The 23076-nt window shown below is 40.4% G+C and overlaps 1 protein-coding gene across 1 annotated transcript in view; it reads left to right on the forward strand.

Annotated features, from left to right (window-relative positions):
• Positions 1–318: 318 nt before the first annotated feature.
• RNF169 (ring finger protein 169) overlaps positions 319–23076 on the forward strand; it is an 88302-nt gene continuing 65544 nt past the window's right edge. The window contains exon 1 of the mRNA XM_023209394.2: positions 319–837. Within this exon, the coding sequence (XP_023065162.1) occupies positions 345–837 (493 nt within the window). The 5' untranslated portion in view covers positions 319–344. The remainder of the gene's footprint in view (positions 838–23076) is intronic.

Consider the following 23076-nt stretch of genomic DNA (forward strand, 5'->3'; position numbering starts at 1 on the left):
GAGTAACTCACATTCTCCTCAGTTATCAAGGCATTACAGGATAAGTAAACCAAAGTTTAACATCATTCAGAATAGCCAATAAAGCCCCTCAGTTCCCACCTCTTTCAGTTCAGTAAAGGGAAACTGCAAGGACTTTTTGAGAGTGCAGCTGATGACCGGATATATAAAGAATAATAAATATTAATGAAGTATCCCCTGTGGCCAATCAGGTCTGGGGAGAACTCTCTTTGGGCTCACGGAAGCCTCGCCCCTCATGAATATGTAGATAGCGCTGCCCACCGCGCAATGCCCCGCCCGCCACTCTTCTCCCTCGCAACCGACTCTCCCTTCAAACGGGAAACAAGATGGCGGCTGCAGGTCCGAGTACTCGGGCCTCTTCCGCGGCGGCAGCGGCCGCTCTGAGTCGGCGGGGCCGGCGGGGCCGCTGTGACGACATGGCGGCAGCTAAGACTGGGGCCCCAGGCCCGGCTTCTGGACCTTCGCTGTTGGTGTTGTCGCCGCCGTTGCTGCAGCCGCCGCGGCCGGAGGAATCGGGCTGCGCCGGGTGCCTAGGGTCCCCGGGGGAAGCGGCGGCCCTGCCGTGCGGCGACCCGCTGTGCCCAGGCTGCTCCCAACGCGCCGCTGACGCGGCGGACCCGGGTTGCCCTCGCTGCCGCGCCCGCGGCCCAGGCTGGGCCCGCCGTCGGGCCCGCGACGACGGCCAGGCCGACGCAGAGGTGCTGGGCGAGCGCGCCCGCCGCAGCCAACCCGAGCGCTGCCGCCCGCGCCGGGACGGGGGCGCGGCTGCCGCGGGGCCCGGGCCAGACCAAGAGCCGCGTGCCGCGCCTGCGGAGCCAGGTGGAGCTTCCCCACTTCCCCTTGGGGTCTGGAGCGAGGCCGAGCACGCCCCGGCCCGGCCTGGCCTGGTTAGGGGGTGGAGAGTCCCGGGCCCTACTCGGGCGGGTGTGGAGAGTTCTCGTGGGATTGGAACCCGGGCTCTGCCCAGGTGTAGTGTGTTTGTGAATTTTGAACTTCAGAGTTAAGGACGGGCACGTTGCATGCGGAGGGGCGGTGAGGGCTCCCGGCGCCTTACGTAAGTCCAAAGTTTGGAGGGAAACAGAATTGTTGGAACAAGTTAGGGGCAGGTTGGAATTGGTGTGTGGGAGTGGGAGGGGCCATGGATCAGAGAAGTGCTTGGTTTAATGTTGCATGAAGAGTTTGGGGGTCATATTGCTTGGAGAGATGTGGCTCCTGGCCCTGAATGGGTCAGTGAAGGGTGTGGAGAATCCGGAGTTTAGGGAACAGGTTGAATTTGAGGGTGTGAAGGGAGCTTTTCAGACTCGAGAGCAGAGGGGGTTGGAAGCACACATGTGCAGTTGTTTTCATACATGTTGGAAAATGCATGCTTAGCACACAACTTGGCACATAGTGAGGAGGAGTAAGTGACTGCCGTTTATATTGGTAATACTACTACTACTAAGTCCAGTAGTGCCCAACAAAACTGGCTTGGGTTTAAAAGTTTTGGAAACAAAGATTGGGTTGGCAGGGGCTGCTTCGATCTCCTTGGCAGTGTGGGTTTCCTACTGACTTGCTGGCAATTAAAAGTCTGTTGTAAGACTCTTGCCTTGAACTTCTTTCCATTAACACCAGCATCTCGGTTCTGAGCTTTTAGATAGAAAAGTGCCCTGTATAAAATAAAACAAGACTGTGTTATAACTTAGGATCCTTTTGGGGACACACCCAGTCAACATCTACAGCTCTGTTTGATAAAAAATGCTTATCTTGAATGAGATTTTCAAGAAACATAAACCAGGAGAGGCCAGATATTTGCACCTTCTGTTTTGGGAATTCTACCATGTGTTATTTTCGGCAGGGAAAGAGAGGCATTGCTTGTGTATACAGGTGCAGCGTCTAAAAACCACAGGTTCTAGAATGCACTCTGTTTTGATTCAAGCCGCCAGAGACACCTGTCACTATCCTAGGATATCGGGCTATTTTATTCCTGGGGTTGAGGGGGACCTGCATCTTACTTTCTATGTTCCTTGTCACTCCCTTTTTTTTTTTTTTTTTGAGACGGAGTCTCGCACTGTCGCCCGGGTTGGAGTGCAGTGGTGCCATCTCAGCTCACTGCAGCCCCTGCCCCTTCCCCCACCCCGGGTTCAAGTGATTCTTCTGCCTCAGCCTCCCGAGTAGCTGGGATTACAGGTGCCTACCACCACGCCCGGCTATTTTTTTTTTTTTTTTTTTGTATTTTTAGTAGCGATGAGGTTTCACTATGTTGGCCAGGCTGGTCTCAAACTCCTGACCTTGTGATCTGCCCACCTTGGCCTCCCAATTTTTTTTTTTTTTGAGACCGAGTCTCACTCTGTCGCCCAGGCTGGAGTGCAGTGGCGCAATCTCTCAGCTCACTGCAACCTCTGCCTCCCAGGTTCAAGCGATTCTCTTACCTACGCCGTGTAGCTGGGACTACAGGCAGGCGCCACCACGCCCTACTAATTTTTGTAATTTTAGTAGAGACGGGGTTTCGCCGTGTTGGCTAGACTGGTCTCGAACCCCTGGCCTCAAGTGATCCGCTCACCTCTGCCTCCCAAAGTGTTGGGATTACAGGCGTGAGCCACCGTGCTCAGCCCTCGTTATTTCTTTTAAGCTTCACAACATTGCTATGAGATAAGTACTTTTATTTCCATTTTATATATGAAACTGAGGTCCAGAGAGGTTGAGTAACTTGCGTAAGGATGAAAACCCAATTCTATCCTGTTCCTGCTCAAATCAGGGATAAAAACCTCCCCAGACATCCTTATTTTTGTGGATGTGGTGTGATGGTTTCATATGCTACTTAATTTGCTTTAAATTCTGAGGTTATGGTCACAATATAAGACAGTATTTCTCTGGTCTCCCTATTAGTACCAGTGATTATATGGCCATGTAGGATAGAATTTTTCTTTCTTTTTTTTTTTTTCGAGGCAGAGTCTCGCTCTGTCGCCCAGGCTGGCGTGCAGTGGCACGATCTCTGCTCATGCCATTCTCCTGCCTCAGCCTCCCGAGTAGCTGGGACAACAGGTGCCTGCCACCATGCTCAGCTAATTTTTTGTATTTTTAGTAGAGACGGGGTTTCACCGTGTTGGCCGGGATGGTCTCCATCTCCTGACCTTGTGATCTGCCCGTCTGGGCCTCCCAAAGTGCTGGAATTACAGGTGTGAGCCACCACGCCCCGCCCAGAAATTGTCGTTTTGATTTCTAAGCTTGGAGACCTTTGTGAAATACCAGTTCTGAATTTGAACCATGAGAGGGAGTTTGGCTTGATGATTTGTGCAAACTTTTTCCCTTGAAAAAGTTTTTGTCATAAAATTTATCAGTGATTAAGGGAAATTATCTAAAATGAGATTTCAAATTAGAATCTATTGAGTCACTTAGTATTCATCAATTACTTTATATGTTTATTGAGGACCAAAATGAAAAATGTTTTTCGTAAATGTTCTTCTTGTTGGATTGTTTCGTATATGCAGTTATATGCTTATTCAGTGGAAGAATTTTAGAATACAAAAGTATTGCCAAAAGGCTTAGAAAGTATCTTTTAGCTTCAGTGTATTGTCTGATCCTCTTGAAGTTATATACAGTATTTTTAAATTAAAAATTTTAATAGGCAGCGCATTCACAGGATTCAAACAAAAATGTAACAAAGTATACAATGAAAAGATTGCCCTTGGCTGGGCACGGTGGCTCAGGCCTGTAATCCCAGCACTTTTGGAGGCTGAGGTGGGCGGATCACAAGGTCAAGAGATCGAGACCAGTCTGGCCAACATGGTGAAACCTCGTCTCTACTAAAAATACAAAAATTAGCTGGGCATGGTGGCGCGTGCCTGTAGTCCCAGCTACTTGGGAGGCTGTGGCAGGAGAATCTCTTGAACCCAAGAGGCGGAGGTTGTAGTGAGCTGAGATCGTGCCACTGCACTCCAGGCTGGTGACAGAGGGATACTCCGTCTAAAAAAAAACAAAAAAAAAGGTTCTCCCTTACGCCCTTATTTCTCACTCCCATCAAAGATTCTTGGGCTGGGCATGGTGGCTCATGCCTGTAAATCTAGCACTTTGGGAGGCTAAGGCCGGCGGATCACTTGAGGTCAGGAGTTCAAGACCAGTCTGGCTAACATGGTGAAACCCTCTCTCTCCTAAAAATACAAACATTAGCCAGGTGCGGTGGTACACGCCTGTACTTCCAGCTACTGGGGAGCTGAGGTAGGAGAATCGCTTGAACCTGGGCGGCAGAGGCTGCAGTGAGCTGACATCAAGCCACTGCACTCCAGCCTGGTGGCAGAGCAAGGCTCTGTCTCAGGAAAAAAAAAGATTCTTGTTTGTTCTTCACAGTTTATGGATCTACATGAAAATTCAAGTACACTTATTTTTTGCCATTTTTATACAGAAGGTTGTATATTATACACACTGTTCTGTTAACTTTTTTTTTTTTTTGGTTTAACAGTACATCATCAAAGTCCATAGCAGTAGGTTGTATGGAATTTTACTGAATGGATATAGCATAATTTACTTAACCACCTATTGGTGGACATTTTGGTTGTTTCTTGTCTTTTGCTATTATAAATAATGGTTTATAAATAATTATGTAAATGCATATGTGCATTTTTATGGAGAAGTCACCAGTAGCTTTCACCAGAATCTGAACCATTGTTTTAATCTACATCTCTCATTCTACAGAAGAGAAAACTGAGGCCCAGAACAGATAAGAGAATAAGGGTTTACGTGAGTTAATAGGAGATAAAAAAAGGGTCAACAGAAACAGCCTAGTTCACAGTGAAATGTTCATAATAGCTTTAATAAAGAAAACTAATAATACCAGTTTTATAAATATTTACAATATACTTTTATGAGTGGAAGCAGCAACAGAATTACTAGGTTGGCACGAAAGTAATTATGGTTTTTGCCATGACTTTCAATGGCAAAAGCCAAAATTACTTTTGTACCAGCCTAATAGCAATTTTAGTAATATTCGGAGATATATTGCTTAGTTGTATTCTCATCACATAGTTGGATCAATTGATAAAGGAAATGTCAGGCCTGCTGGAAATGAAATTTTGTAGTAAATGCACTGGTATTTAAGTGAAGTTCTTAATTTTATTTTTTTCTTTTGTTGAAGTCCAGTGCCTTTTAGGAATTGCTTTGTCTGGAAAAAGTGTAAAGAGTTTGTGCTTCGTTGAAAATTTTGGTTGCGCTTGTGATATTTTTGTTCTTTGCCAGCCTTTTTGGCAAGCTTTAAGGTTCAGAACCTTAATGACGCCTGTGTATGTGTTTTATTTAATTCTTCTATGCATTGACAGTTGGCTTTTGGATATAGTGTCACTTCTTGTTGATTTGTGAAACTGTGTGTGTAAGGGCTACATCAATGATCATTTCAAAATGAACTCAGACTTCAACTTCATATTCTTTGAGGATCTACAACTCATTGTATATATTGACATATTAAATATTTGGACCATTTTGAGCAATATTCAGGAATTGTGTAGTAAGTGCCTACTCTGTGCCAGGTCTTTGGGAAACATTAGTGAATGAAATATTAAATATCTCTCTCTCATGGAACTTATATTCTAAATTTAGCGACATTCCTTATCTGTTGATCTAAAAAACATACCATACAGGCTTACATAGGTAGATTTTGAACTATACATTGCAGCCACTCTTAAGTTTCATTTAAAAATGATTAATGGATTTTAAGAATTCATTTAGTCTGTTTGAAATCAAGTATGATTATTCCAAATCATACTGCTTTTGAATTTGAAACCAAAACCTTTTTACTTTTTTGGATTCTTTTTCATCTGCTGTGGGTAATGACTGAAGAAAAGCTAGACAAAGGTTGGTGAATCTTTTAAATTGGCAGTTTAAATTTTTTTCTCTTCGTGGTGTTGAAAGTGCTTTTCAGAAATTGAATAGATAGGCCAGGCGCGGTGGCTTACATCTGTAATCCCAGCACTTTGGGAGGCAGAGGTGGGCGGATCACTTGTGGCCAGGGGTTTGAGACCAGCCTGGCCAACATGGGGAAACCCCGTCTATACTAAAAATACAAAAATTAGCCAGGCGTGGTGGTGCATGCTTATAGTCCCAGCTACTCGGGAGGCTGAGGTAGGGATGCGGAGGTTGCAGTGAGCTGAGATTGCGCCACTGCACTCCAGCCTGGGCGACAGAGCGAGACTCTCTCTGAAAAACAAACAAAACATGAAAATTGACTAGATAAAAAACTATTGGATAGTGCCTCACTTATCCCTTCTCATCCCATCTCAACTTCCCTGTTCACTTAGGGTTAACATTTCTGCATTTAAAAAATTTCCCGTTTCTGTGAAAAGCAAGTAGTTCTGGTTTATTACTCAGTTGACAGACAATGTTTGCTATGTGTGCAGCCTAAATTACATTTAGGACTAATGAATAATGAAACCATGTGATTGTAATGCAAGAGGACAGGAATTCCCTAGTCTGTAAGGATTTGTTTAAAATATGTAAAATGACTCATTTCTTTATCCTTAATGACACATATCCGAGAATTTGAAAGTATCCTTATGTGTTATACCAGTGCAGGAAACATTTGCCCTGTGCTAAGATGTTTTTTAAAGCTCTTGAGATTACATGCAACTTTACCAACTAAACATTATTACTATTGAAGAATAGCTCCAACTTACAGAATTCAGGATTGAACAGCAGGAATTTAGGAGATACTTGTTATTCACCAGATGAGAAAGGAGGGGATGTCCATTCCAGGTAGAAGAGCCTGCATGTAGAAAGGCTGGAAGGTGCTTGGGATGTTCAGGGATTGGCAAAAAGCTAAATATAGGTGGAGTGTGGACTGGAGTGGGGAAGTAGAGAAGAGACTGAAAAAGTTAGATCATGAAGGCCATTGTGTATTAGGGTAAAAGAATCTTGGACTTTATCCTATAAAACTCTTCAAGATTTTTAAGTGGTGGAATGACATCATAATGTGCTTTAGAAAGACAATATATATTGGTTGGAAGAGGAAAGGTGTGAGTAGAAACTGGAGGCCGGAAGTCGTTAGGGGACTGTTTTAGTAGTTTAGGCAAGTGATGAAGAGGGCCTGGACTAAAGCATTGGCTGTGGCATTAACTTCAGACATTGATTCATTTAGTAACCATTTGAGGGTCTTCTGTGTGCTAGGCCTAGGCACTGGAGCTGCAAATAGGGGAGGTAAAGCATGGTTCTGTCCCAAAGTGTAGTTGGGAAGATTGGGTTGTAAATATGCAACTGAAATGTGGTATGATAAGTATTGTAACAGCTGTTATGCAAGATATAATTGTAGAAGGCAATATAGTATATATTAATAGAGCAGGCTAATAAAGGAAAATCTGGAGACAGACTACCTGGGTTCAAATTCTAGCTTTGCTATTTATAGCTGTATGTTATTGAACAATCTCTGTGTCTTAGTTTCTTCATTTGGAAAATGGGAATAGTAATAGTATTAAAATCAAAAGGTTGTTGTTAAAGACTAAATGAATTATTACAATGCTTGGCATATAAAGAGCCAGCTCAACAAATGTAAGGTATTTTCACAAAGATGATGATCTAGTTTAGATGGGTCAGGAATGGCTCCAGTAAATGCCAGACATTTGACCATGAGTATTCATTAGGTGGATGACATCAGCATAAAGATGAGAGAGGGAAATCAGTACATTTAAAGGCATAGGAGCATGAAACAAGGAGCGTTCTGGGGATTGTAAGCAGGAGTGGTTAGAGTATAGAGTGCATGTGGGAGAGTGGAAGCACGTGGGACTGCAGAAATGGGCACTTGCTGAATAATAGTGGACTTTGAGTGCAATGCTAAGGAATGAGGATAGACTGAGGAGTTTCAAAGAGGAATTCATCTTTGAACTTTAGAGAGATCACTCCCATGGGAGTGTTGTACCAAAAGGATTGGAGAGCCCAAATTCTCTTTTTAGCAAGATGGCTAAAACTCCTGACACAAATACGCAGAAAAGCTGCATAATAAAGAATGACAGTTCTTTTAAATGCATTCTTGAATATACAGAATAGGAAAATCTCCAGTTTCCAAAACAAAAAAGAACTACAAACCAAAACTGAAAGCCCAAAAGCTGCATAATAAAGAATGACAATTCTTTTAAATACATTCTTGAATATATAGGAAAGATAGGAAAATCTCCAGTTTCCAAAAACAAAAATGGAACTACAAACCAAAACTGTAAGCCCTTGACCCTGTGCTATATTGCCCTGGAGCAGAGTGAGGAGTGTGGAGAAGGGTTATTTCAGGTGTCCTCTTCCTAGCAGGTTGAGTTTTAACCATATGCAAAAAGGAACCAGAACTAAGATTTCTGCATAAAGCTGAGATTTTTTTATGTGCTGCACTCTAGGTGAAAGGGTGGGCTAGAAAAATAATCTTCCTTGTTACACAAGGAGACGACAAGAAATCTTGTCTTGATTTACTTGAGCTCTATGCAAAGAGAAAATGAAAAAAGTTTGCCTGGGAAATTGAAGCACAAGATCTATACTTTGCTTACATTTGGGAACTGGGTTTATATTATATGGCCCAGAAATTAATATAAAAACAGACTTCAAGCTAGTGATACATCTGGGTCACCTGGAGACAGGAAAAACAAGACTTTGAGAGGTACATCCATACCTTAGACCACAAGGGATTCTTACAGAAGAAATAAGCCCAACTGAAGATGAACTTATGATTAAAAATGATGACACATGAGGAAATGGCTTTGTACCACAAATGAGAGTCAGCAGAAGGAGCAAGCAGGAGGATTATAGCTCCAAGAACTGGAATAAGAGAGTGACAATTTGAGAGATAATTTAAATTAGCGTATTTTAAGTGGCTAAAGACTTTAAAGAATTGACATCCCAAGAAATGAATAAAGCATTATGAAACAGGCACATTTGAAAAAGAATGAAACATAGTGAAAAATATAGTCACTGAGGTTAAAAATCTCATAAATAAGTGAAACAATAGTTTACACAGATGAAGAGAGATTAGTAAGGTGGGACATAGACATGAGGAAATTCTCAGGAATACAAATGAATAAAGGAAAATTTGAAAGAAGGTGAAGAAAAATGAGAAGGACAAATCAAGAAGATCCAACATGTAATAGTACTTCCAGGAGGAAAAAAAAAAATGTGGAGGAGGTGTGGAATTTGAAGAGAAGATGACTTGATAATTTTTTAGAATTAGTAAAAGTCCTGAATCCTTAGGTTCGAGTCTCATGAGGCCCTAGCAAGACGTTTTTTGTTTTTGTTTTGAGACAAGGTCTTGCTCTGTAGCTCAGGCTTGAGTACAGTGGTGTGATTATAGCTTGCTACAGTCTTGACCTCCCAGGCTCAAGTGATCCTCCCACCTTGGCCTCCCAAAGTGTTGACTTTACAGGCGTGAGCCACTGCACCTGTAAGAATTAACAACAGAAAAGCAGCAACAAAACCCCACAACTAAACACATTGCAGTGAAACTTCAGAACACCAAAGACTATTAAGTATAACCAAAAAGGAAAGACAAAGGAGCAGTAATCAGACTGAGAGCATATATCTTTTAACCTATAAGAGAGACCAGAAGAAAATTGAATAATATCTTCAGCCTTGAGAGAGATCTGAATTTCACACTCAGGTAAGTTATAAGAGTAAGGGCGCTGGGCGAGGTAGCGCATGCCTGTAGTCCCAGCACTTTGGGAGGCCGAGGTGGGCGGATCGCCTCAGGTCAGGAGTTCAAGACCAGCCTGACATGTTGAAACCCTGTCTCTACTAAATATAAAAAATTAGCCGGGCGTGGTGGCGCATGCCTGTAATCACTGGGAGGCTGAGGCAGGAGAATTGCTTGAACCCAGGACGCGGTGAGCTGAAATCACACCACTGCACTCCAGCCTGGGCAAACATGAGCAAAACTCCATCTCAAAAAAAAAAAAAAAAAAAAAGTAAGGGCAAAATAAAAATATTTTCAGACAGGAAAAAGAGAATTTACCACATTTTCTAAAAGTACTATTATAAACAAAGCATATAGTGCAGGAAGAAAAATGTAACTTAGGGGAGAAAATAGAATATAAGAAGTTGTGGTGAAGAAAGAAGTCAGTAGGTAGTCTAAGCTAGTGTTGACTGTATAAAACAAAATAATTATGACTGATGTGTAGGGGCTAAAACCAAGGTAAAACTAAAATACTGGGTAAGGATAAAATGTAAGCAGGGAGAAAAGTGATTCTCATTACAGATTTCTAAAGTTCTATCTATACATAACGTAGTTCAATAAGAAGATAGAGATATTGATCAACTTTAGGCTTTAAGTCAGATGGCACATTAAACATTTACAGTAGACTGGACGTGGTGGCTCATCCTAATCTCATCACTTTGGGAGGCTGAGGTGGGAGGATCATTTGAGTCCAGGAGTTCCAGACCAACCTGGGCAAAAAAATGAGACCCTGTCTCTCATTTAGCCAGATGATAAATCAAGTTAGCCAGATGTGGTGGTATGTGCCTGTGGTCCCAGCAATACAGGAGGCTGAGGCAGGAGGATTGCTTGAGCCCAGGAGGTCGAGGCTGGAGTGAGCTGTGTTCGTGTCACTGCACTCCAACCTAGGTGACAGAGCGAGATCCTGTCTCAAAACGATGGGGTTAATCCTGAAAAGAAATACAATATATAGCTTGATCTACTACGCATATATAGAACCATACACCTCCTAGATTAGAGAACATGCATTCTTTTTAAACAAATATGCAACATTTATGTAATTTTCATAGATTCATTTAGGCACAAAGGAAGTTTTGACAAATACGAAAGATATATAAACCATCTTATCTGACTGTAGTATAATAAAATTAGAAATTAATAATGAAAAGATAACTAATTCCCCCTCCAATTCATGTTTGGAAATTGAAAAAAATAAAATTTAAATAATGTTGGTAAAGAACAAAACCAGCTGGGTGTGGTGGCTCACGCCTGCAATCCTAGCACTTTGGGAGGCCAAGGCAGGTGGATCATCTGAGGTCAGGAATTTGAGACCAGTCTGGTCAACATGGTGAAACCCTGTCTCTACTAAAAATACACAAAATTAGCCAAGTGTGGTGGCAGGTGCCTGTAATCCCAGCTGCTTGGGAGGCTGAGGAAGGAGAATTGCTTGAACCTAGAATATGGAGATTATAGTGAGCTGAGACCGCACCATTGCACTCCAGCCTGGGCAACAACTCCGGCCTGGGCAATGTCTCAAAAAAAAAAAAAAAAAGAGAACAAAACCAAGGGATCAACTGAAGAAGTTAAAAAAGTAACAGCAGATTAAACCCAAAGGAAGTAGAAGATAGGAAAGAATAAAGAGCAGAAATTAATGGAATAGAAAGCAAAAGAATTAGCAAGGCCAAAATCTAATTCATTGAAAAGATTAATGTAAGATCTATAACCCTAACCGCTGGCAAGATTGATCAAAGAAAAGGCATAAATGTTAGGAATGAAAAAGGGAATACAACTACAGATATAATGAAGATTTTAAAAAACCTATAAATATAGAATATGGAAAACTTTCTGCCCATGAATTTGAAAAATTGGATAAAATAGTTTTGTGGAAAAGTATAACATCATAGCTGACTCAAGAATATATAGAAAATAGGACTAGAAATGTAACTAATTAGCAAAGAGTAAAATCTGCCCACTAAGTAATACCACCACGTGGACACAATGAACCAAATGCAGAACATGGGGAAACTAAGGGACAAATGACCCACTTTCTTACACAAATAAATTACAGAAAAAAAGCAATAGGGGGCGACCCATCGATTAAAAGATACAACTAGTTTAAGTGTATGAACTTACTTGGGTCTTGATTTGAAAAAACTATATGAAAACATTTGATGAGAATTTGAATGCCAGCTGGATATTTGTTGGTTAATTAAAGACTTACATTTTTAGTGTGACAGTAGTTTTCTGGTTATATATTTTAAAATAATCATTCTCTTAGATGTTAAAAATGTTTATAGCTAAGATGATATGATGTCTGGGATTTGCTTCAAAATAACTTCAAATTTGTTCCAGGAGATAGGGAGCAGGTATTGATTAGGGGAGGACAGAAAATAAGATTGCTAATGATTGATGACTGAAGCTGGATGATTTGTGGTAGTTCATTTTACTGGTTTCTCTAATAATATATTTATTTGAAACTTTTCCATTGAAAAAGCAAGAAGAAATACTGTCCATTGAAGAAGTACCAGGCACAGATGGTTACCCAAATATTGAAGGATGAATGGTTCCAGGGAATAAACAAAATGTTTCCAGACTTGTTTTGGGGGCTTTTACAACTTGATAACAAATTCACACAAAAACTGTATGAAAAAGGAAAAGTATAGGCAACTCTCATGAACAGATATTTTTTTTTTATTTTTTATCTTTTTATTTCATTTTTTTTCTATTTTTTTGTGGAGATGGGGGTCTCACTGTGTTGCTCAGGCTGGTCTTAACTTCTGACCTCAAGCGATCCTCCTGCCTCTGCTTCCCAAAGTGCTGGGATTACAGGCGTGAATCACCACACCTGGCATGAGCACAGATTTTTAAAATCTCAGGTGAAACATAGACTGAATCTAGTAGTATATTTCTAGAAAATCACAACCAAGTAGCAGTTATTTGAAGAATAGGAGTTTGGCTTAACATTAAGAATCTAATGTAATTCACCATGTTAACAAACTAAAGGAGAGTAAAACTATATGGTCATTGCAATAGATGGCTCAAAATAGCATTTGACAAAATTTATCATTCATTATTTTTAAAAAACTAGAACTTGTGGAATAGGAGAAAGAAACTTTCTTTTTTTATTTTTTATTCTTTTGAGACAGAGTCTTACTCTGTTGCCCAGGCTGGAGTTCAGTGGTGTGATTTGGGCTCACTGCAACCTCCACCTGCCAGGTTCAATCAAGCCTCCTGAGTAGCTGGGACTACAGGCATGAGCTACCACATCCGGCTAATTCTTTTTTATTTTTAGTTTTTTTGAGACGGAGTCTTGCTCTGTCACCCAGGCTGGTGTGCAGTGGCACAATCTCGGCTCACTGCAACCTGCACCTCCCGGGTTCATGCCATTCTCCTGCCTCAGCCTCCTGAGTAGCTTGGACTACAGGTGCCCACCACCATGCCTGGTCAATTTTTTGTATTTTTTTTTTTTTTTTTAGTAGAGACAGGGTTTTACCATGTTAGCCAGGATGGTCTCAATCTCCTGACCCTGTGATCTGCCCTCCTCGGCCTCCCAATTCTTTTTTTTTTTTTAAAAATAGAGATGGGGTTTCGCTATGTTGCCAGGGCAGGTCTTGATCTCCTGTCTTCAGTGTATCCTCCTGCCTTGGCCTGTCCAGAGTGTTGAGATTACAGGTGTGAGCCACTGTACCCAGCCACTGTCTTTGCTTTTAAAGTGGAATTTATTAATAAGGATGATTAGTGGCCAAGAATAGTCAAGACCATTTTGAAGAACATGATGGGTGGATTTGCTTTCTCAAATATCAAGCTGTTTAAAGCCATATTAATTAAGACAGTGAGGTATTAGTATCAGGGTGGTTGAATAACTAATTTTAAAATTAAAGAGCATAGAAACATGCCCTCATATGTTTAAATTTGGTGGATAATGGGTGGCCATTACAAGGCACTGGGGTAAAGGTGTCATTTTTACTTGTCATGGGTAGTTAGCTAACCTTACAGAAAACAAGAAAAAAAAATAGATCTTTAGCACCATATACAAAAAATTATTTGTAGAACCAGGCATGGTGGCTCACGCCTGTAATCCCATCACTTCGGGAGGCTGAGGTGGGCGGATCACTCAAGGTCAGGAGTTTGCGACCAGCCTGGCCAACATGGTGAAACCCTGTCTCTGTTAAAAATACAAAAATTAGCCAGGCGTGGTGGCGCATGCCTGTAGTCCCAGCTACTCAGGAGGTGCAGGCAGGAGATTCACTTTAACCCGGGAAGCAGAGGCTGTAATGAGCTGAGATCATGCCACTGCACTCCAGCCTGGGTGACAGAGCTAGACCCTGTCTCAAAAAAAAAAAAAAAAAAGTTGTAAATGGATTAAAAGTCAAACTGTAAAACTTAGAAAATGCTAGGAGTATCTCTATGAAAATGGAGTAGAGAAGGACTTTCAAACAAACACAAAACATAAAGACTGATAATATGACCACATTAAAATTAAAAATTGGGCCGGGCATGGTGGCTCTTGCCTATAATCCCAGCACTTTGGGAGGTTGAGGTGGGAGGATTGCTTTAAGCCAGGAGTTCAATAGCAGCCTAGGCAACATAGGGAGACCTTGTCTCTACAAAAAATATAAAAATGTAGGCAGTCGTGGTGGGGCGTGCCTGTAGACCCAGCTATTCAGGAGGCTGAGGTGGAAGGATACTTTGAGTCCAGGAGTTTCAGGCTGCAGTGAGCACTCTAACCTGGGTGACAGAAGCGACACCCTGCCTCAAAAGAAACAGAAAACAACAAACACACCAGAAACAGAAAAAGAGATTAAGAAGACCAACCAGAGGCTGGGAGAAGATATTTGCAGTGAAATAACTGACAAAAGATTGATATCCAACATATATGAACTACAGATCACTAAGACAGATACCTTATTAGAAAAATGGTGAGAAGATTTGAATAGGCATTTCATAGAAGAAGGAAACTGAAAGGCCAGTAAACATCTGGAATGATACACAACATCATTAGTAATCAGGGAAATGCAAATTAAACCAGTGATGCGATGCTATCAGACTGCTATAATTTGTAATTGATTAATTATAATTAATGAGCACATATATACTGCTGGAGGAGTATAAGTTGCCATGCAACCACGTTGGAGAGCAGTTTGGCCATATCTAGTAAGGTTGAAGAGATTCCTTGCTATGCCGAGATTCCATTAATAGGTGTGTGCCATAGTGAAACTCTTGTGTACATATGCACACACACAATGATGCTCACATTACAGCACTGTAGTACTGGAAAATGTAGTAACAGTTGTCTTTGATAAGAGAAGGGATAAATTAGTTTCTACGGCTGTTACAATGAATGAACTGGGTATTTATATATCAACATGGATAAATCTGGAAAAATATTTGCAAAAGGAAAAGTTGCAAAAGAATATGTATCCTTTGATGCCATTTATATAAGTGCAAAAGATAGGAATCATTTCAATAGGTTGAGTGAGAAATGAAGAAATAATCACCCAATATAGACTCGACTCTGCCTGTACCCCCAACAAGGTCTCCCTCTGTCATCCAGGCTGGAGTTCAGTGGTGAAATCATGGTGCACTACAGCCTCTACTTTTCAGGCTCAATCGATTCTCCCACCTCCAAAGTAGCTGGGACTATAGGCATGTGCCACCACGCCCGGCTAATTTTTTGTGTTTTTAGTACTATGCAGGGTCTCACCATGTTGCCCAGGCTGGTCTTGAACTCCTGGGTTCAAGCAGTCCTCCTGCCTCAGTCTCTCAAAGTGCTGGGATTACAGGTGTGAGCCACCATGCCTGGCTTTAGACTACTGTTTCACAGTTTGATAATGAAAGGAAGGAAATAGAGTGCATGAAAAAGGGAAAGTACAATTGTAAGAACCAAGAGCAGAACAGATTTTACTCAGAATTTGAATTCAGGGTACTCTTGGAGAGCCCATTCCTGGGCTTTGGGCAGAACTTGAGAATCTAAGCGATAGCCATCATATTTCTTTTTTTGATGTATACTGCAGGAACAGTAAGCTGCCAGTTTGCTTATAAATTGCCACTAGCTTTTCCAAGGACTGGAAATATTTGTCTCATCTTGGTAGAAAGCAGGTTATGGATATAAGAATTATAGTTCATAGGAGAAGGTAGAGGCCAGGCTTAGTATTACTGAAGCCATTTGTTCATTTTAGCTGTAGATGTGAAAGATATCCCCCAAATTGTTAAATTATGGGGATACATGGTTACTGACATCTATACATATCTACCAGTAGCTCTTTATTTTTTCAAAATAATTGCTTGCAGTTCCTCTGTGAATAATGTACATGAATATGTTTATTTCCTGTGTTACATAGTACTTTGCATACATATAGCCTCTTGGCTAGTGTGTTTTCATTAAATGACTAGGAATAACAGAATTCTATAATAAATCAATTAAATCAGTACACTTTAATCTTACAGTTGCAGGTTTCTCTTACCCATTATTTCTTCTTTCATTATTGAACTCCTGGGTTCAAGCAATCCTCCTGCCTCAGTCTCTCAAAGTGCTGGGATTACAGGTGTGAGCCACCATGCCCAGCCTCCATGTGCATTTTTGATACTTAGTCATACTAACATTAAGGTAACTTGTTGGGGAAATACTAGTTGTAGTAATTTTTTTTTTTTTTTTTTTTACCATCACTTAAAGTAGATTTGGGCTAGTTTTGTATAGTCTTGGGCTTGGCTTGCTTTTGAGTCTTTGGCTCTGTCTACTACAGATTGAATATCCCTAACTGAAAATCTGAAATCCAAAATGTGCCCAAATCTGAAACTCTACGTGCTGACATGACAAGTGGAAAATTCTACATATAAGTACTTAACACAGACTTTGTTTCATGCACAAAACGATTTTAATTATTAGCTGGTCACAATGGCTTGTGCCTGTAATCCCAGCTACTCTGGAGGCTGAGGTGGGATGATCACTTGAGGCCAGGAGTTCAAGACCAGCCTGGGCAATATAAGGAGACCCTTGTCTCTACAAAAGTAAAAAAAAAAATTAGCCAGGTGTGTTGGTGCACGCCTATAGTTCCAGCTACTCAGGAGGCTGAGGTGAGAGGATTGCTTGAGCCCAGGAGTTTGGGGCTGCAGAGAGCTATGATTGTATCACTATACTCTAACCTGGGTGACAAGGCAAGACTATGTCTTTAAAAAAAAATAAAATATACAAAATTACCTCCAGGCTATGTATATAAGGTATATATGGAACATAAATGGGCTGGGCGTGGTGGCTCATGCCTATGATCCCAATACTTTGGGAGGCCGAGGTAGGAGGATTGCCAAGGCCAGCTTGGGCAACATCAAGACCTTCTCTCTACAAAATAGTTTAAAACAAGAAAACATAAATCAATTTCGTATTTAGACTTGGTTTCTATCCTTAAGAAAACTCATTACGTATATACAAATATTAAAAAATCTGAAGAAAGTCGGAAACACTGATGGTCCCCAACATTTCAGATAAGGGATACTCATTCTGTATTCAGCGTTGCGAAAATGCTTCTGTAATGTATTAACTAGTCTGGAAAATAGAAAGTTTTAACTTTCTTGATGTAATTTGAATTAGTTCTATGAATGATTCCTTTGCCTGATCTAAGGGAAAAATGGGTCTTTAAAAAAAAAAAAATCACCTTTATTTATGCAGGTCATGTGTTTTAGGGAAGGGCAATGAATTTGAAATCAGAAAATCTGGATTTGAATCTCAGTTCTGCCAGTTTTTCTCATTGCCCCTGACAAAGCTGCTTAATTAACATCCTTGAGAGGTTTCAGTTTTCTGGTCTGTAAAAAGTAAATACTACAACCACACAGGGTTATTGTAAAGCTTAAATAAGAATATGTGTGGAAACCCCTAGCACAGTACTTGGCACTTAATCCTTCAGTAAATGTTAATTTACTAGGGATGCTGTGTTTTTTGTTTTTTGTTTTTTGTTTTAAACTTTATGTATTGAGCTGTGCTGGGCCCTATACTGTGAACCTCTTTTTTGCCCTATGCGTTGCATAGCCAACTGCCTGGTTGAAATTCTGCTCCCTCAGTTACTTAGCTAATTTTTTGACTTTGAGTAGAACATTTAGTTTTTCTGAGCCTCAGCTTCCATATTTGTAAGTGGAGATAATAATAGTAACAGCCTCAAAGGATTATTGTAAGGTTTAAATAGGATAATCAATATTAAGTGTTTCATAGTGATATTTAAACAGTAAAATCAGATTAATGGGATAAGATTAGCATTTTTTTAAAGGAATAGAATACATATTAGCATAATAAACCATTTGTTTCAGTTTCACATGTATTTGATCATGAACTGGGGATTGATGTAAAATGTATTTCTTATTGTGGATTGTATTAAAAGGTCCAAAGCTATTGGTTAGGTACTAATAGTCCATAGTATGTCATCAATAAATGTTAGTAACAATAGAAATATTTAATCTGTAATGGAGATGTACTGTCAAAATAGATACATATTGGTTTGGGAATCCAGTCATACAAATATTTTATCACATTTGCTAGTGAAAAAGTACTTGTTTTTTGTACTTTCTAAGAACTTAAACTGAGCTTTTGGTGACTAGGAGATTTGGCCTGAAATGCCGAGACCTGGGGTAGGATTTGGGGAGGATGGCCTAAATTTCCATGGTGCTGCAGTATCTGGCATGTAGTAGGTTCATAAATATTTGTGTGATAAATGACTTTATTGTAGCCTCAGTTCAGAATTTCTCAACTAGTCGATCTTTAACACCAACCTGATCAATTCATTGACTGAGATTTACTGTTGTGTTGCATTTCTTTCTCTAATACCTCTCTAAAGCCTCTCATATGTGTTTATCAGCTTAGATGACTTGATTATAGCACTTAGGATAATATAAAATAAGATGATAATTGTATAGTATAAGCTAAATATGAATGAAAGGAGGAAGAAAGATGGTCATTTGTGCAAATGCACCACCGGGCCAGTTTTCTTTGTGAGCTTGCCTGGATGTTTCACCTACTGAATCCCAGGCACAATAATATTCTTACATGTTTACTTTTCTGATGAGGTCAGAAGGGTTGTAAAATGCCTGCAGGAGAGAGAAAATTTTTCACTAAATACTTCAGTATAAAAACATTTTGCATCCTAAATAGCATTCTGGAAAGGACACAGGATTGGAAGTTAGTGGATCTGAGTTTGCATACTGGTTCTATCACTTAGTAGCTGTGTGGCTTTGGGCAAGCCTCTTAAACTCCGTGCCTAAATTTCTTCTTTTTTAGTATGAGGATAATGGGAGTTATTTTGCAGAGTTGTGAGGATTAAATGAAATGATATGTGTAAAGTGCTTATAGAAAGTAAATACCTGATAAATGTTAACTTTTATTATTTCATTTTGTACACCCTCATGGAGTACATACCACATATTTGCGCCAAGCACTCTGCCAGGTGCTAGGGATACAAAGATGAGTAAGACACAAACCTCTGTGAAAGAATGTTAAGCTAAAGCTGTCCAGGTGTGGTGGCTCATGCCTGTAATCCCAGCACTTTGGGAGGCTGAGGCAGGCAGATCACTTGAGGCCAGGAGTTCGAGACCAGCCTGGCCAACATGGTGAAACCCTGTCTCTGCTAAACACACACACACACACACAAATTAGCCAGGCATGGTGGCATACGCCTATAATTCCGGCTACTCAGGAGGCTGAGGCAGCAGGATCGCCTGAACCCAGGAGATTGAGGCTGCAGTGAGCCAAGATGACACCACTGCACTCCAGCCTGGATGACAGTGAGACCCTGTTTCAGAAAAAAAAAAAAAAAAAAAGGCTGAAGCTGAGCCAATTTATCCCAGATTGATAACTTAAATAAGGCTAGTATTAGATATTTTAATTTTAAAGATCCCTAGTTTTTAGGCTAAGTAAAGATTCTGTTTGTATATCAGATTCAACTTATTCATTGAACTCTTTTCTGCTTATATTGTATATGTACCCTGGGGTACCTTGGAAGTCTTTCTTGGTGACTTTATTAAGAGCAGTTTTGGTAATGTGGTAGGCCAAAGAAAAGGCCCTAATAGAGTGGGTTACGGTGAGAATTAGAAATGAGAAAGCAAGGCTGGGTGCGGTGGCTCACGCCTGTAATCCTAGCACTTTGGGAGGCCGAGCTGGGCGGATCACTTGAGGTCAGGAGTTTGAGACCAGCCTGGCCAACATGGTGAAACCCCGTCTCTACTAAGAAATACAAAAAAAATTAGCCAGGCATGGCGGTACAATCCTGTCTACTTGAGAGGCTGAGGTGGGAGGATTGCTTGAACCTGGGAGGCAGAGGTTGCAGTGAGCCGACAGAGGGAGACTCCATCTAAAGACTGGGTGACAGACACTGGACGACAGAGCGAGACTCCATCTCAAACAAAGAAGAAATGAGAAAGCAGAAACAGTGAATATAATATTTAGGCAATTCTTTGGAGGAATTTGCAGTAATGGGGGCAGATAAATGGGTCAGTACCTACAGCAGGGACAAGAGCCCAAGAATGTTTTATTTTTAAGATAGATGATATCAAGTCATGTTTGTATTTTAGATTTGTATATTATAGTAGAGAGAAAGAAATTGATGCTGCTGGAGAGCCTGGAGGAAATGGAATGAGCTAAGTCAATGAAGAGGTAAAGGAAGATGAGGTCTGAACACCTGTGGAGGTATTGATCATATACATTAATAGGGATATTTCTCCCATTCTGATTACTTTGTACTCCCTGCTCTCTATTTTTGGACAATTTTTATTTTTATTTTTTGTTCTAGTCAAAGAGGAATAGTTTTGGACAATTTTAATTGTTTGAAAGTTTTCTTTTTTAGTGAAATCAAAATGTGCTTCCCTAGTTTCAGTATTCAAGTATTTAGGACCATGATTACTTCTAAGTTTTTAGATTAAACTTGTCATATTCATCTCTTTGTTCTCTTTTTTTCCTTCCCCAAGATTCTGATCTTATCATATTGCTCAGAGTTCTTGGAATATCATATTCTTTTTGAAGCCTTTCTGATATTCCTCACCTATGATTATTCTGCCTGGAATACTCTTCTTTCTTACCTACCTGGCAAATTTATACTTACCCTTTAAGACCCAAGTGAAACATAAGTGCTCGGTAAAATGTTTTCTCACTCAAACGTGAGTTAATTCTTCCTTCATTTTTGCCACCATTTGATCTTGTGAATCCCTCATTTCACTGGGTTAAAGTTCTTTATTTATATGTCTGTCTCTGGCACTGCACTGAGCTCTTTGAGGTCAGGGATTATGTCTTTAACACTTAATATGTTATCTGGAATGTATTAGACACTCAGTAAATATTTAATGAAGGAAAAATTCCTAAAAAGCTGGGAAGTTTTTCTTTGTATGTCATGATTCCTTAACCATTCTAGTCATCTTTAAATATGCCACTCAGAAAACCTGATACTTTAATGCCTGACCAGAGCCAAGTATAACTTGACTTACTGTCTTCCCATCTGAGTGCTAAATTCTTATTAATGATGCCAAAGGTTGTATTGGCAGGCAAAACAAAAATTGTTCTTTTTTATTTTTTGCATGAACTTCCATCATGCCAGTCTTTCTCCTCACATGTATGTACAACTAAATTTGTAAGCCCGAAGACAACTCATGTTCGGTTTTGGTGTTTATGGACTTATTTTCCCTTCCTTCTGTTTTGCCATTTCTCTTGTAATTTTCTAGTGTTTAGTTCTATAAAACTATTATAATGCAACCTCAAAAGATTGGACTGTGTTAATCTAAAGTTGATGATAATGAGACTTTGACTTTAGTAAATTCACCTTTGCCTTAATTATAAAGAAAAACTTTACAAAATTCAGCTCCCTTCAGAAAATGAATTCTTTAAAAGACCATAGTGCAAAATGATGCTGTCATGAAAGCAGACTTTCTCATTGGTTGATTCAGCAAAAAAAAAAAAAAAAAAAGAAATTGAGCCATTGTCTGACACTGAGACACATACCTAGAGATCATCCCTAACTTCAAGTTAGGAAGTCAGAGGCAAAGTCAAGTAATTATAACACAAGTAGTAAATGTTACTACAATTGAGATAAGTGCAGAATGCCATGAGGGCCTACAGGAAGCTGACACAATTCTCTCTGGGTTAGTGGGAAAGCTTTGCAAAGGAGAGAGCAGTGAACAGGGTTTTGAAGAATGAATAGCAAATCATATAGTGAAAAGGGAACAAAATCATTTTGGGAGGAGGAAGTGGCATATATAAAGTCCTAGTGGAGGCAGGGTATGGCATATCTAGGATTAGGGAGATGTGTGAGGGCTGGGGAGAAAAGGAGTATTGAAGGAATAGTAGAAGATTGGCTGAAGTGGCAGATTGGGTTCTGTTTACAAATCTTGGAGGCAATGGGAAGCCAATAAAGTTATTAAGTGGGAGGGTGGTAGGGTCAGTTCTCTTTATAAAGAATGGGAAGCAATGTGAAAGATAGACGGAAAGACAGAGTCTAAGAGACAGGGAGGCCAGTTACTTACCATTGAATGCCTACCATCTGCACCAAGTAGGTATTAGAGGATTAGGTGAGATGAACAACTGTGTTGAGGTAAGTGCTACTCCCATTTTATGAATGAAGACACAGGCTTAGTAAAGATAAATACTGGTAGGCACATAGTCACTAGGTGACTGCAGGTCTGTCTGGTTCCAAATCCTGCACTTTAAAAAATTCTGGTATCATTCTACCTTGTGGACTAACAGGAATAATTCTTTGCCTCAAACAGGGCAAAACTTAATTCTGAAGGATTTTGTACCATGGTGGTGGTAGATGTGGTAGTGGGGACAACCACATGGTCTTGGTCTGCCTAGGATAAAAGGCCATAAGGTCCAAAGCCTTCATCTTAGCAGCATTCTTATGTCTGTGTTTGACTCCATGACCTCCTTTATCGTGTGCCTCTTGCTGCTTTGACTGTGCTGATCCAGTGTGGGTTACCTAACAACAAAGCCTTGTTGCTGGGGCCATTTCTGGATTCAATAGGAAACCTTATTCACTTTGACTCTACTCTTATCTGATAACCTGCTTTTGCAAATCCTGTTGATCTCGGTTGTCTTAAATTTTTTTTTTTTTTTTTCTGAATCAACCAGTGAGAAAGTCTGCTTTCATGACAGCATCATTTTGCACTATGGTCTTTTAAAGAATTCGTTTTCTGAAGGGAGCTGAATTGTCTTAAATTTTTTTTTTTTTTTTTTTTTTGAGACAGAGTCTTGCTCTGTCGCCCAGGTTGGAGTGCAGTGGCACAATCAAGGCTTATTGCAGCAAGTGATCCACCCACCTCAGCCTCCTGAGTAGCTGGGACTACAAATATGCACCACCATGCTTGGCCAATTTTTTATTTTTTTGTGCAGATGGGGTCTCATTATGTTGCCTGGGCTGGTCTCAAACTGCTAGTCTCAAGAGATTCTCATGCCTTGGCCT

This window comes from Piliocolobus tephrosceles, chromosome 13, assembly GCF_002776525.5.
Source record: "Piliocolobus tephrosceles isolate RC106 chromosome 13, ASM277652v3, whole genome shotgun sequence".
In the NCBI taxonomy this organism is placed as follows: Eukaryota; Metazoa; Chordata; class Mammalia; order Primates; family Cercopithecidae; genus Piliocolobus; species Piliocolobus tephrosceles.